Source organism: Theropithecus gelada, chromosome 11, assembly GCF_003255815.1.
Source record: "Theropithecus gelada isolate Dixy chromosome 11, Tgel_1.0, whole genome shotgun sequence".
Taxonomy (NCBI): Eukaryota; Metazoa; Chordata; class Mammalia; order Primates; family Cercopithecidae; genus Theropithecus; species Theropithecus gelada.
In genome coordinates, this window is record NC_037679.1 from 102,107,807 (window position 1) to 102,123,771 (window position 15,965).

Here is a 15,965-nt window from a genome sequence, read left to right on the forward strand (position 1 = left end):
AGACTTCGTATCAAAACAAAACAAAACAAAACAAAAAAACAGAAGTGCAGAATCCAGATGCACAGGGCCTGACTCACATGCACAAAAGAGTGGCGAATACAGACACCAGTGCTGTAAGTAGCCCTGCAATGCAAAAACGGGAGCTTGGGTGCATGGGAGCTGTACTCTCCAGGAAGGTCTCGCCAGGGAGGGAGAAGTGGAGCTGGACTCAGAGGGATGAATTAGATGGGAGTTTACACAGTGGGGGTGGTGGCAGGGGAGAATGCTCTAGGTGGGAGAAAAGCAGAACTAAAAGGGTGAGGACAGAAAAGACCAGAATCCAAGGAGGGCACTGGCCTCGTTGTAGCCGAGGGGTGCTGCAGGAAACAGCGGGAGCTGACTTTGACAGGTGCGGGGCTCTGAAAGCTGGGTGGTGTAGCAGGGACGTGATGCTGTTGGTAATAGGTCACTGCTGCAGGCTTTAAGCAAGTGACTGACACAGAGCTTCCACAGGATGCAAGTCCCTCTCCCTCTCTTTCTAGAAGGAAGGGCAGTGACCTGAAGGGCAGGTGAAGTGGAGAGGGTGAGGGGCCTCTGGCCTGGTGGCCTGATACCTCCTTCTAGCGCCTCCCTCCCCTGGTCTGAAGCTGGAGTTGGGCTGCAGGTGGAGGTTACATCCAGGCCAAGTCCGGCCCGGGCCACTGTCTTGTTTGTCCTGTATCTGCCAGCTCCCTTCCCCGGGAATGCTGATGGGAGGGGAGGAAGCAGGACCACAGTGGAGCCCAGACTTTACCTTGAAGAGCTGGACCCCGATACAGGCGAACATGAACTGCAGCAGGGTGGTGACAATCACGATGTTCCCGATGGTCCGAATGGCGACAAACACACACTGAACCACATGCTGCAGTGGGAAGGGACAGGGAGAGAGACGTGGCTTCAGGAGATGCCAGGAGCCTTTCCAGGAGGTAGCAGGGGCAGCCCGTTTGCCACAAGCGGGAGTCATTGGGATGAGAGGGGCAAAGCCACGCTCCGAGAGTCACATGGGAAGTGATAGACCCTAATGGGATGCAAAGGCCCCCACTGGGCTCTCTGTGACTACAAGGACAAAAGCCCTGCTAACCTCTCATCTTACAGTGGAAGGAATATAGGGATGGCGGCACCGCAGGGGCCCAGGGTTTTCATGGGATCTCCCTTTGGCATGTTCTGCTTAGGGAAGACACTTTGGATGACTGCCTCTGTTACTCTTCTTACGGATCCGGGACATGCAGTGGTACCAGTGTCCAGGACCCCACATGGCAGCCACTTGGCCTGACCATCATCTCCTCCTTCCAACCCACCCCTCACCTCTGTGGAGCTCCCACTCCCCAGTGGGCTGGCCGGAGCCTCCCTACCCATGCCCTCAACTTACCTTTAGCCCCTTGGCCCTGTTGATAGCCCTCAGGGGCCTGAGTACTCGCAGGACTCGCAAGATCTTCACGACATTGATTGCACTGGACCTGGGAGAGGGAAACAGGCAGGGTAGTAAGCTCCTCCTGTTTCTGGGGGGAGCAAAAATAATGTGGTAAGGGAGTGTGCTGACAGGTGAATCCCAGGCAAACCTGAGAAAACGTAAAGCCCATCTTGGGGACGTTTGCATTCTGGGACCACTCTGTACTCCTGTCTCCCACCCCGTGGTGAGAGCCTGGAGCTTGCCTATAACCCTGGGGCTTTCCTGTGGGTGAATAAATAATACGCAAAGTGGCTCAACGCAGGTCATTAGCAATGTACTGTGCTACTTCCAGGGGCACCAACAGTGTCACAGAAGAAATCCAGAGCGAGGCCATGGGAATTCAGAGCCCAGCACAGGCACTTGCTAGCCAAGGAACTGAGGACAAATTTCCTCAATTTTCTGAGCTCTAGTTTCTTTATCTGTAAAATGGGTCTGTAATCAGCTCAGAAGGTCTTTGCAAGGGTTATATAAGAGTTCCATGTAAATCACCTAGCCGTGTGCTTGATAAACTGCCTAAATGGTACCTTTTATCATGATGCCTGCTGAAGACATCATTACACTTAAAGGAATGCCGTACTGATGGTGGGATCTCGGGCCTTGTGGCTGGAGGTGATGGGCATGGGGAGGAGATTTCATAGTGTTTATCTCCAAACACATACCCTAGACAGTTGCCCCTGGCACCTACACCTGAAACCCACCCAGAGCACACTCAGGACTCCAAGGAAGGGTGGGCTTTACCGTTGGGGCTCAGGAAACACCACCCCGAAACGACTGCCTTAGAAGCAGTCTCGGAAGCACAAGTTTTTCTCTAAACTTCTCTTGCCCTCCTGTCTCAGTCCCCTTCTCCTCCGAGGCTAGCCATAGACACTAGAATCCCTCTTCTCCAAGATGGGTCAAGAAGCCAGACTCCAGAACCCTGTTTCCTCAAAGCCAGCCACACAACCTAAAAATATTACTCAAATTTTCCCTCTGCTTTTCTGTATAAAAACTGGCCATAAAAAATCCTCAGATCTACCACGTGGGAGTGTAGCTCCTAAGACTCCTATTGCAGACAGGATCCTGTCCCCAGCCCAGAAGGAAGGAATGCTTCACAGAGAGGCGAAGAACCTACAGACAGGCCTTGCTGGGTTCCCCACTCAGTCCATTCACGTTAGATCCTACCCTTCTTGTCCAGTCACATTTCTACATGGCTGTCCATACTTTTTTGGAACCGAAGCATAAAAATGGACAATTTCCCCTGTATCTTTGGGTCTGCATTCTGAAGGCTCTGTGTATACACGTGAAATAAATGTGAATGCTTTTTCTCCAATTAACCTTTCTTTTGTCGGTTGATTTTTCAGTGACCCTTCAGAAGGCCCTTTGGCTCCTACACTGCACTACAGGTTCCACACTTCTGGGATGCTGAGGCCAAGCCAGAGCTTCTTGGAGTCTCAGGATACTGCTTTTCCCCAGTGCGATGGAGACAGCAGGAGACAGGCCCCTGAGCAAGATGCCTGGATGGTTTTTGGAGCTGTCCATTCTACCCAGGTGGGGCTTACTAACCATACCACCTCGGTGAGCAGCTGTGGAGTACATCCTAACCCTCACGGGCTAACTACCTCAGACAGCCTCTCAAGCTTTTAGAGAGCCTCATACTTGCCTTGGGACCTAAACAATGAATGGCAGGCCAGCAAGTGCTGATTTTCATGCTTCGTGTGGTCAGGATGATGTGCTCAAGAAGGGGCTGGTGGAAAGATCCGATTTCTCTGGTGCATAGCTCTTTTATTCCAAGAGATGCAAAGGCCACTCCTGTCTATCACTGTGTCTCTCCTACAGTCTCTCTGGGAGGGAGTCAGCTTGCACTGAATTACAACGGGAGGGGTTTAAAGGTCAGATGGGAAACACACAGGCTGAAGAGGAAGAATTCCTCGTTCAAGGTTAAATAGTGATTGAGTGGCCACGCTGGGATTCAAATCTAGACTTGTAGGCTCCCAGGCAGAAAATACGGGGTAATATAATTGATGATCACAGACAAGGGTCTCTCCCAAGGCCCCGGTCCCTGCATGATCTCAGCCGACCATGGAAACACGCTTGGGAGGAGAGATCTAGGAACCATGGGACTTAGGCCTTTCTCTACCATAGGTGTGACCTTGAGCAAGTGTCATGATGTCCTGAACCCCAAATTTCCCATCTATACAATGATGATAATAACACTTGCCCTGTCTCCCCCATCGTTGTGTGTGTGTGAGGACCATAGAAGAACGTGTATGTGGAAGTGCTTTGAAAGTTAAAGTGTAGGATTCACACTATCAGCTGTTAGAACTTGGTAGAAACTAGTAATCAGATCCTCCACACCTGAACGAGGTCTGCAACCTTGGCTGTACAGGGGAGTCACCTGGAGAGCTCTGAGAACTCACACCCAGACTGTACCCCAGCCCAGTGAAATGAAACACACGCACACATTCACACACACACACACGCACACACACAAGACACAAATATACAGTCTCACACACACATACATATGCACATACATCCACATATACATCCACATACACACCCATATAGACACATATGCAGACACAAACCCACAAACACATGCATACAAGCGCATACATACACACATACACACATCCACAAACACACATACACATATACACACACCCCACACATACACACACATGCACACATGCACACACATGCACACATACACCCCACACTTACACAGACATATATACACATTCACACATACACTCATACATGAGGTGCTTTGGCTGGAGAGAGAGGGGAGAGAAAGGGAGGAGGGTCCAGGTCAGGAGAGGCCATGGCAGTGGCAGACTACGGGTTGCTGAAGGTCAGCCTAGGGCACTGGGGCTGTGGTGGAGGAGGCAGGAAGGTCCTGGGGACAACCGTTTCTCAATAGCTGAGCCTGGCCCCGCCTGTCATGGCAAAACCCAGGTATTTAAACATATTCGCGCCTGATCAACATGCCCCAAGTGTCAGACCACCGAGGACACGGATCCAAGAACTCAAAGCCGCCATGCACAGCTTCGGAGGCCCCACCCCACTCTCATCACACTTCGGTGGCCCTGCAGGCCGGCCCTCCAGGGTTTGGTTGTCCTCTCTGGCACCCCTTGCTAGCAGCATGGCCCATCGTGGGCTGAGGGGGTCCACTCACTGGATGCCAAAGGAGATGAGGGACACGCTGACCACCAGCAGGTCCAGGATGTTGAAGTAGTTCCGGCAGAAGGAGCCCTTGTGCAGAAAAGCCCCATAAGCAGTCATCTGCAGGGAAGGATAGAGAAACACCAGTGTGAGTGGCCCTAGCCCGAGCCCAGAGACCACACCACCCCTTCCTCCCACAGCATTCCTTGGGCAAGTCCCCAGCACCATCCACGGGGAACAGGAAGGACAAAGACGGCAATATGGTGCCAAGAAAGGAGCTCTGCTACCATGCACACTATCGCCCAAGAATCTCCCAGCCCAGGACTTCTGGGTGGCTCCTTGCACCTGCCAGGCCACGCCAGGCTCTTTAGTCCTACATTCAAAGCCTTTTCACATGGGCCCCACCATCCCATTCTAATTTCCCGCTGTTCCACATCCCAAGTCCATGGCTTCGGGCCTGCAGGGTCCTTTCCTGATGCTCTCGGGCTGGGAGCACACGTCCCAACTGCTTCTCTGAATGCTTGAGTCCTTAGGCCAGCTGAGAGCACCAGGCATCTGCAGGGAGTCGGGCGGGGGCGGGGGGGCATGCCCAGGAGGGTGACCAGCCATCCTGGTTTGCCCAGGTTTGCTTTATCATCAGAAATCCTGTATCCCAGGAAACTCCTCAGTCTGAGGCAAACTAGGCCAGCTGGTCACCCTGGTGCCTGGTGAGAAGTTCCAGTGGTGACTCTGGCAATTAGCATACCTCCCCTTCCTGGCCTCAAAGGGTGCTGACGATTGATGCCAACTATTCTAAACTCAATTCTCCTGTCTTGCTTCTAGACTGCATCTGGAGTTTTTTAAGGGCAAAAAACTGTGTGATCAGAGGGGCTACGAGGCTCCGTGGCTAAGAGCACAGGCTCTGAGGCCAGGCGGCCTGGGCTGGAATCCCAGCCCCATGGTATTTTATTTGTGTGGCCTGGAGCAAGAAACTCAACTTCCCTTAGTGCCTCTGTTTCCTCACTGGAAAACGAAGATACGACCCACCCTACAGGGTTGTAAGCATCAAGCGGGTACTTTTGTGTAAAATACTTAGGACCCACCCTGCACACAGTGAGCCCCATAAAAGGCTGAGCTGTCACTCCAGCCTGGATTTTTATTCTGGATGCTTCCTGGATGAGGAAAGTTCTGTTCTCTCATCATCAAGTGAGGAAACTATCCTCTGGCTTTGTGAAAGCCCTTTGGAAACTTTTTAAAAGAGAACACACAAGATGATAATGACTGTTACAGGACTTGGCCATTATTACCACCCTCTGAGCCTGGTGTAAAGCTGTGCACTGCAGGCTCTCAACAAATCGCCTTTATAGCCTTTCTCATTTTGCCGACTTGCATAAGGGCCCGTGGTTATCCAGGATAAGGGCGGTGACAGGCAGCAGACAGGAAGCATCGGCCAAAGGGAAAAATGTGGAACTGACGGTGGAGAAGGGGAGCGAGGCTCCCTGGTCATCTGGGGCCCAGTTAATCTCTTTGGAATCAGAGCGTGCCCAGGGCAGAGTGTCCGCAGAGCCATTCAAAAGCAAACACAGGGGGAAATGGGCAAAAATAGCTCTTGCAACCTAATTCTTTCCATTTATCTCTTGCAGCAGGGGGTCCCACAGGACTCAGGCACCTGTGTTGGGCAATGATTTTTAGAAGTGGGTAGATTATATAAAAGATGCAAGGGAGTATAGTGCCAGAAGGCCCACCATGTGGAAGGCTTGCTTCTCTGCCTCTCAGTGAAGACCTGGGACCCCCAGAGACTGGACTCAGGAGGCTCCCATAGTTCACATTAACTGAAGAGCCCTCTGTGCCTGCAGAAAGCCCAGTACTTCCCCAGCCACCTCGCTTTTAGTGTTAGGAAGGCACCGGGTCCAATTCCTTCTTGCTCCGGGCTTGGATCTTCCAAGGCTACCACTGAACTCTGACAGAACCCTCTGTGCTCGGGGAAAGCATTCCTCAGAGGGGTGGACTAACGAGGCTCAGAGTGCCGACTCTGTCCTCTGGTTTTGGGCTCCTGTTTCGTGTGGGGACCCTCAAATGAGACCAACACTTGAGCAAGTGCATGTGTGTCATATGGGGGCGGTGGGAGTGTGCACCCAGGGCCAGAGGAAGAGTGGCTGTACAAGAAAGGGCAAACGGATGTGAGGAAAACAGAGCATTCACTTGAGAGTCATCTGTGCCATTCAGGGCATCAGGAAAAGCCAGGCTCAGGTACCCAGTGCGAATTGTCCCTCTTTGACCCTGTTTTTCCGACTGCCAGCCACCTGGGTCCTGCTTGCCTAATTCTACACCATTACTTGGGAAGCGGCCCTTGCTGGGGTGCTTCTATCCTGAGGAAGGGAAGGAATGGGACGTGGCTCACTGGCTCTGCCCAGAAGGGTAGGAAAGCTCTCTGTTCAACCATGGGCCATCCCTGCCTCTCCAGGCAGCTCTCCTAGTTAGGAAACCTGTCTTTTTAATGTGATTTCTACTCATGGGTCCTGATTCTACCTTCTTCCTCTTCTATGTGACAGTCCCTTGTATTACTCAGCAACTGTTGTGGGCCTACAAGCCTTTCCTTTTTAAGGCCAAACATCTCCAGGCCCCTCCACTGTTCCTTGTGCTAAATGTCCCCCTTGGACAGCCACGGTCATCTGTGCCACAACATGACACTGGGCCTTAGGCCAGGAAGAGGGACCCAGTGGGAAGGAGGTACAGGGAAGTGTTCCGGCATCGGGGTGTCTATCGAGAAGCATGCCGAGCACAGAAGAGAGTAGAAGAGGGAGGGGATGGAGGGGAGGGAAGGACCTTGCCATGACAATGGTTGCAAAGAGACCTTTCACTTTGGCTTGTATGGCAATCCCGAAGGAGAAATAGCACCATTGAAATCCACAAGGGCAGCTCTGGAGAAGGGCACTGAGAATTGGGCCTCAGAGCTTCTCTTGTCCTAGGAAAGACCTCTGGTGTCTGTGTGCCTCCCTGCATCTGAAGTCCAGGAATCAAAGCAGCTCACCATGGAAAAGAGGTTTTGCCGCAGCGCACCTTAGTGCAGCCACACAACTTTCGGTTCCCTCTCCTGACCTCCGGGAGCCAGAGCCTGGTCAGATCTACTCTCCATGAGCAGAAAAGAAAAATCTGAGCCACATACTTGGCTAGCGGGAACCAGGGATGGAAACTGGGGACACCTGAGTATCCTGGGAACAAGGACACAGGGGAAGGCACACAAAAACTGCCCCATTCAATTTGTATTTGGATGTGACTGAACTGTCATGTCCATCAACAAGCTGGGCCATGATGAGGGAGTCTCATCAGGGAAGGAAAGGTCTGCAGCTGGCAGTGTCATCGGTCAGGTGTGGACTTCAGCTTGCACTGGCCACAGCGATAGGATGACAAGGGATTCTGGACTCCTTGGGAGGGGGAGTCCCAGCCTAGTCTCCCAGGAAGAAGCTAAAGCTGAAGCATGGACTTCAGAGCCTTAGTCCTTCTGTTTGGGGAAAGGGTAGAATCTACCCCCTTGCTCAGAGAGGAGCACACGTTCCCTGAGGCCATGGAACTCACACCTTGACTCTCAGATGAACTGGCTTGGCCATGCATTGGTTTAGAGACTCAGAAATATACCGGAAAAATGGAGGCACACTCTCTCTCATCCCAGTGTTGCTCTGTGGTGGGCTCTGCTTGTTCTGAGGGTAGCAATGTTGTAGCAGTTCCCTTAGCAGAACTGAGCTGGGCCAGCAGCAGGCGAGGGCTGGGGGCTGGGGGCTGGGGGCTGGGTGCTCAGGTTCCTTGCAGCACCTGCTCTCACCCCGCTGTACTCAGCTCTCCAGCACAGTCCTCCCTCCCCCATGCTCAGCGCAAGGGGCACTGTGACAAAGCTTTGCAGCAGGTGACTGAGGGGTTGACAGTAGTCTATAGCTACCTGCTGAAAGCCCTCAGCTCGGAGACCAGCTCCACATCTCACAGCAGGCCTGTGATCACTGTTATGTGCCCCCAACCCCAGCTTAGACCCAATGTCTGCTGCAAGTACAGAGGACGGTGCTAAGGACGGGCATCCAAAGAGAGCAGCCGAAGTGATTCTTTCATGTCCCAGGAGGTTTCCCACTTTCAGAGTGTATGGAGCAGGAGGAGGGAAGGAGAGTCCTACGTGGGCTCAGGTATCAATTAACCAGAGCTGGTACATGTGGGCATGTATGTCTGGCGCTGCTGACGGCTGCAGCCCAAACCAGTGAAATGGCAGCCTTGATGTTGGCACAGCCAACACGTGTCCCTTCCAGGGCACGGACTGCTTAGGGGTGGCTGGAGGGAGGGGCTGCAGTGGGGTAGGCTGCTCCTGGCTTCTGAGTCTGGGCAAAGTGCATCACACAAAGTGAGGGGCACTCATTTTTCCAATTTCAGGCTTGGGAGTAAAAAAAAGAGAGAGTGAAAGAAACAGAAGAGAGAAAAGAGCCAGCCAGACAGAGCAGAGATACACAAAGAAAGCGACAGAGGATGCATTGCCCAGGTTGCATTACCTTAAGGATAATTTCTAATGTAAAGATACTAGTGAAGACATAGTCTGCATTGCCTAGGATCTGAAAAATAAGCATAATTGGATTAGTGGCTCTGAGAGTGAACCCGACACCAACAGGAAGGAGCATGTGTGTTAGCGACAGACAGCGGCAGAGACCTGGTGCTGGCACAAGGGGGACAGGAGGAGCAGAGGAGGATGGGGGCTTTACCTTCAGAGCAATTTCAATGGTGAAAATGGTGGTAAAAACAATATCAAAATAAAACAGAATCTGCAAAACAAAAAGGAACAGGGTGAGGATGGGATGGGGAAGGGAGAAAAGCAGGATGGGAAGAGAGGTCAGTGGATGTTCACCAGAAAAGGGGCCACACTTCAAAATGAGAGGCATGGCACTTGAGCCTTTGCACAGGGACACAGATGGAAATGGGGGGCGAGCAGCACGCACACAGCAATCCTGAGGTGGGGCTAGCCTCAGGCAGCACAGCGGCTTCCCTTGAAGCCCCCAGATAAGTGAGGTGAGCTTCCAGGGCTGGCCTCAGCTGGTACTGGATCTGAGCAGCATCTGGTTGGATGCTTTTCCCATTAATCCAATTTACTTACAAACCCAAATCGGACCACTGAGATGCTTGTCAAAAGGACAGAGAATGGGGTTTGTCTTTTTGCAGGGAGATTAAAAATGCTTCGCTCTTGTTGGTGGGACTGAGCTGGCGAGCTTCCTGTGTTGGTAGAAATCTACTCCTGGGTTATGTCCTCTGGGGCAAGGGAGGTGCATCCTCCAGGTGAGGTCTGCACAGGCTGAGGACCGGCTGCAGGACTGCATACTTATTCTATTTCAGGTGATGGATCAGGGGTGGGGCCAACACCTGCTAACCTCACCAAGATAGCCCGGAACCAAGCAGGCCCCAGGAGTGCAGAGTAGTTTGGCATGGGTATGGCTTTAGATCAGTGGGCTGTCTTCATGCCCACTTGGTTGGACTTGACAAAGTTTTGAGGTTTTGAAATACAGCAATTCTTAAACTGGCCTTTAATGTTGTTCAACAGAGCCTTGGGTGGGTCCTCACATTTGGTCTACTCTACTGAAGGTACCAAGACTCTCTTTTAGGTAAGGTCAGCCTCATCATTGGCACCTATTTGCCAATGCTCCCCTTCTGGTCAGAGTACGCTGGGAGCAAGGGAGGGCATGTAGTCAGTGGCCACATTTTACCAAGTTTGCAGGGAACTAGAGCTTCCTGGGGAACATCCACAGGCAATGGAAGTCCTACCCTTTGCCAATGATCAAGCCAGCCTGAGCATTTGGGTACATGCTCTCTTACTTGTTTGTGGTCCTAGGGTGGTTTTCTATCAAAGCCCTACTCTCTTAATGAAATGTCAGTTGTGGATCTGATTATGACATCTAGAATTGGGCTCCGGATTGAACAATGATGTCAGCAACAGAAGCTGTGGGCCCGGCACAGCCCCAGAGGGAAGGAGTGCAGAGGACACAGGCAATGCATACATGGTTCCTGAAGGAGGTGTGCTGGACCGGGTCCTCAGCAGCCAGGGAAATGCTGCTGAGCAGAATGAAGAAGAGGATCAGGTTGGTGAAGATCGTGTCGTTGACAATGCGGTGGCACTGCAGGCGAAACCTATATGGGAGGGGGGACAGGAGGAGAGACAAGTCAAGGCAGACAAGGGGAAACAGCAGTCGGCTCTTGGGAGCCCGTCCCCTCAGCTCTTCCCAGCAGCTGGTAACAGGTGCTTGTTGGCTTCAAGTGACCTCTTCATTTTGAAGTCTTACTGCCGCTTGGTAATGACAACCCCTTACCCCCATGGTGCAGATATCACCTTTGATATTTTAGAAGGTTACATCTGAGACCTTTGAGAATCTCTGAATTCCCAAATCCTGCTCTGACATTCATAACTGGCTTTTGTTTGGGGACTTATTTTCCCTATCATTGAAAAGAAATCACTTTATGAGATCTGCTCTATGCTTATGCACAGGGAACAATAGGACTGCCCAGAGCTGGGTATGCTGAGGAGCCGGCCAAGCCGGCTTTCTGTAGGTGATCTGCTCCTGTGTAAGAGCTCTACATGTGCAATTCACTTCTACGCCCCAGCACAATGACCCAACTGAGCTTCTAGGCACTCAGTGATAGTACCAAAAATGCTAGGTTCCTAAATGTGAAAGTGTCTTGTACACCATCTCATCTTGACAACAATGTAGGAAGGAAGGGATGGGTGTCATCATCTTCATTTCACAGGTAAGAACACTGAAACCCAAGTAGGAGAAGCTTGCCCAGAAACATAGCCTTAGTGTTGGGGAGCCAGGGCTTCAACCCAGGCCTTCAGACTTCTGCTCCTGGCATTATGGTTGACTAAATGCTCTGAGAAGCCCTCCTGCTGCAGAAGCACCAAACCCTCGAAGGGCCAAGCTCTCTGAGACAATTCTGGTTTATGAGAGTTAGGAGATGGCTGTAAGAATCATCTGCTTCAAACTAACAACCCCTCCCGCCAACCTCCACTGAGCTGAGGCTATGTATGGAGAGAGAGCCAGCCAGGAAGGCAGAATTGCTTGAGGATGGAAGCCAATAACAGCAGTGCTGTCAAGAAATTGCAGGTTAAGCCAGTCTTGACATGGGGCAGGAAAGCCTGAGCCAACACCTCCAAGGGGCATCTGGAAGAAAGCCTCCCCAGACCTACTTTAGTCCTCAGGACTCTCACAAATGAAGAAGAAGTGTTGGGGTCACAATCAAAGATCATCGGATGCACCAAAGGACAAGCCACTAAGATGGGAAATCTGAAGAAACACCGGATAAGTGATTTAGATTCCAAAGACTGGGGGTATTGGAAATACTAGATATAGACTATAAAACAACTATATTTGAAATATTTAATGAAATAAAGGACTAAATCACAAAGATGAGGCATCAATAGAAACTACTAGATTTAGAGCGATGAATCTGGAAAATCAAGCAACAAATGGAACCAACTAAAACAAAAACATATAATGGTCAAGATAAAAAATTGATTTAGACAGTAATATAGATTAAGTTGAAAATAGAATTAAGAAACTGGAAGATACAGCTGAAGAAATCTCCCAGAATACAGAAAGACAAGGAGATGAAAGATATGTAAGGCCCTCTAAGAAATAGGGAGAACAGAATGAAAAAGTCTAACAGATGTCCAATTGGAGTGTCAAAAGGAAGAAATATAGAATTAAAAAGAAGTAAGATTTAAACATTATGGCTGTACATTTTCATTAACTAAATAAAAATCTAAATCCATAGGCTTAGGAAGCAGAATGTATTCTAAGCAAGATGAATGGAAAGAAATCCACACCTTGACACATGGTAGTAAATCTGTACAACCACAAAGGCAACAGAATATGTTAAAAGCAGCTACAAATAAAGGTTAGGTCACTCACAAAGAACTCATAGTTGGAATGACACCTGACTTTACAGTGGAATAACACCTTTCTTGTGCTGCAGGGCAAAAACTGTCTAAAATAGTGTTCACTGCAAAACTATCTTTCAAGAGCAAGAAGTGAAAACAGTTATAGGTAAGCAGAGGCCAAGTGAATTTGCCATTATGGAACTAAAGGAGCTTCTAAAGAATGTACTTTAGTAGGAAAGAAAATGTTAGCTAAAGGATGGATGGAAATGAATAAAAAAATGGTGAACAAATAAAATGGTAAGGTGTACATATATCGAAACACACACTATCTATATGATAATAAGACTCACTAACTTGTTGGGTTACAAATAAAAGTTGGACTAAGATACTAATGACAACTCCATGTAAGTAAGGAGCAGATGAGTGAGTTAAAATAATCTAAGGTCAATCTATTGTACAGGAGGAGATTCTTATATTGTTTAACATCACATTTTGTTAAGTTAAATAGAATTAGTAAATTATCAAGGGTAATCACCCAAAGAATAGAAATAGAGTTTAAACATTTCAAAAAGTGGAGAGAAAAGGCCGGGCGCGGTGGCTCACGCCTGTAATCCCAGCACTCTGGGAGGCCGAGGCGGGCAGATCACAAGGTCAGGAGATCGAGACCATCCTGGCTAACACAGTAAAACCCCATCTCTACTAAAAATACAAAAAATTAGCTGGGCACTGTGGCGGGCGCCGGTAGTCCCAGCTACTTGGGAGGCTGAGGCAGGAGAATGGCTTGAACCCGGGAGATGGAGCTTGCAGTGAGCCAAGATTGCGCCACTGCACTCCAGGCTGGGTGGCAGAGCGAGACTCCGTCTCCAAAAAAAAAAAAAAAAAAAAAAACCAAAAAGTGCAGAGAAAAATAAACACAAGCCTTCTGATTCAAAATCCAGGACTGTTTCCTAAATCAGTGTCTGTTTATACAATTTGCAGGGAGCTGGGAGAGCCTCAGGCTCCATCCAGAGGTTCAGGTAAAACACAGGAAACGGCCAGGCTGGTACGAGAGAGAGCAGGAGCCCACCTTCCCCACCATCGCTGCACACCTGTTGTTAGAGCTGAAGATGAAAAACGCGCTGGCTTCCGGCATGGGCACTGCCTTTTCCTTAAGGTGAAGCTCAGAGAGTGGGCGTGGGCGAGGGCCGACAGGCATCTCTGGCTCCTCCTCATCCTCTTCTCCTGTAAGAAGAACAGCACCATTCTAAATAACTCCAGCACTCCCACTTATTTTACCACTTTCAGAGACCTTCCTACTGGCAGACATGATCATGGCTCTGAAAATGTAGGGTACCAACCAAGACAGACATTCTGCCGTCTCCCTGTGGGTGCTGCTGCAGCTCATCTCTGTTGGAGAAGACGTAGCTGGCAGTGCACAATAAGGGGGACTGTAAGCAGGGTGACCAACCTGTCCTGGTTTTAAAACTAAAATTCCCACATCCCAGGAAACCCCCTAGTTCTGGGCAAACTGGGGTGGTTGGTCATCCTAGTTGTAAGGTATGAGAAAAGGTGACCAGGTAGGACAGGGCCCTGCCAGGTGTTACTCATCTATCTAGGCTGCAGGTTGGGGAAAGGATATGGCTTAGTTGGCTTGTGGAATCCCTTGCAAATAACCCCACCCTTGGAAGTTCCAGGAATTAAAAACCAACACTTTCCCAATTTCTGAAACAAAACAAAACGACGACGACAACAAAATCATGTGCTGTCGAGATAACAGGGCAATGCTACTGACCACAACAGGCCCTTCATGCAAAGGTTTAGACACTGACACCAACTAAAGAAGCACCTTTGTTCTCCCTGCCAGTGGCCACATTTACTGTGGAAGAAAGTCAGGCAGCTTATTTCTGCACTTGCAAGCACAATGCTCACGGGGGGGAAGCACTGCATATCCTGTGCTGGTCAAATGTGTTGAAGACGCTCAGAAGGGGAAAGTAACAACATGGGAGTGAAGAGCAGACTCTCCAGCCAGTCGCCTGGATCAGAATCCTGGCTCTGTTTTTCTAGCTTTGGCCTTTTACTGAGTCTCTCTGTGCCTCAGTTTCTCCATCTAAGGTGGAATAATAATAACAGTACATCTATACCTCAGAATGGTGCCAGGCACATAGCAGCCGCTATGGGACAGACTCGAAGCCTGTAAATTAATGCTCAACATCTTTCTCAGTCAGATCCTTACCACCTACTATTCCCTAACAAACTGTCCACTCACATGAAACTATTTTCTGAACACTTCACTACAGTGCGTTGAACAGTTTCCCTGCAAACTCATGCCTACCTAGAACTTTGCAATGTGACCTTATTTGGAAATATGGCCTTTGCAGATGTAATTGGTTATGATGAAGTTATTCTGGGCTAGGATGGGCCCTAAATCTAACAACTGTTCTCCTCATAAAGACAGCCACAGAGACACAAAAACACACTTAGGGAAGAAGGCCATGTGAAGACAGAGGCAGAGACTGGAGGGATGCATCTACAAGCCAAGGACTGCCAGCAACCACAAGAAGTTAGGAGAGGTAAGTGAGGATTATTCCCAAGAGCCTTTCAGAAGGTGCTTGACCCTGCAGACCCCTTGATTTTGGACTTCCAGCCTCTAGAACCATAAAAGGATGCATTCTGCTATTTAAGCTGCCCAGCGTGTGGTCACTGGTTATGGTAGCCCTAGTGAGCTGACAAGTTCACTGTGTGCTCCGTCCTTCCTCATGCTCTCTCTCTCTCTGAGCTGCTCTTCATCTCCCTCTCTGTAGAGCACACAAGGACCCCCAATCCAGATAGCATCCTCCATCCAGCTTTCCTCAGTACTCGCGCTCCAGGGAATGACCTTTCCACGAATCCCAGCAGAACCTCTGCCTCCAGTGCCTTGATGACTGATTTTAAATGTCTGTCCCTTCTCTCTGTGTGCTGGAAACCCTGGAAAGAAAAGCTATGCCTGGCACTAGAAGCCCTTATTTCTTGATGATGATTGAACTTCCACACCCTTCAGAAGGAAGGGGACTCTGTATAAGACGAAGGTGAAGGGGATACTAGTCTGGCTGGAGAAAGATAGTTATGGGACGCTTGTCTCACGGACGCAGCCGGGCCTCTGCATGTTCTCCCTCTTCTGGTTCAAACAAAGCCAGGTATTGCAAAGAAAAAATGCCTGGCACAGAAAGCAATTCTTTATCAACCAAAAAGCATTCAAGCATTTAGGGACCCAAGGCTTTTTTGGAGGACCAGTACCATACAGACATCAATCAGATTCTTTCCCTAGGGTAATTAGAGCTGACCAGCAAGACAATTGATATTTTTTCAGCAGAAGAGAGGTCCAAGATGAAAAACTGTCTACAGGCCAAGAGTTGGAGTTCTTGTGACACCCTACCCTTGGTATGTAAAAGAAAAGTCTTCTAATTAAAGTCGAATAAGTAAAACCAGAATTGGCCTAAATCATGATATTTCAAGTGAAATTTA

The 15,965-nt window shown here is 49.6% G+C and overlaps 1 protein-coding gene across 19 annotated transcripts in view; it reads right to left on the reverse strand.

Moving 5' to 3' along the window:
• The window catches only part of CACNA1C (calcium voltage-gated channel subunit alpha1 C), a 639,436-nt gene that overhangs the window by 85,937 nt on the left and 537,534 nt on the right, over positions 1 to 15,965 (reverse strand). For 10 of the 19 annotated variants that reach the window (XM_025400899.1, XM_025400898.1, XM_025400891.1 and 7 more), the window contains exons 19-24: positions 13,574 to 13,706; positions 10,609 to 10,738; positions 9,325 to 9,384; positions 4,626 to 4,732; positions 1,388 to 1,475; positions 773 to 880 (exon numbers count right to left, since the gene is read on the reverse strand). In XM_025400899.1, the coding sequence (XP_025256684.1) occupies positions 773 to 880; positions 1,388 to 1,475; positions 4,626 to 4,732; positions 9,325 to 9,384; positions 10,609 to 10,738; positions 13,574 to 13,706 (626 nt within the window). Of the gene's footprint in view, positions 1 to 772; positions 881 to 1,387; positions 1,476 to 4,625; positions 4,733 to 9,117; positions 9,178 to 9,324; positions 9,385 to 10,608; positions 10,739 to 13,573; positions 13,707 to 15,965 lie in introns of all 19 variants that reach the window. The other 9 variants (XM_025400905.1, XM_025400901.1, XM_025400903.1 and 6 more) reach the window with 2 other exon arrangements.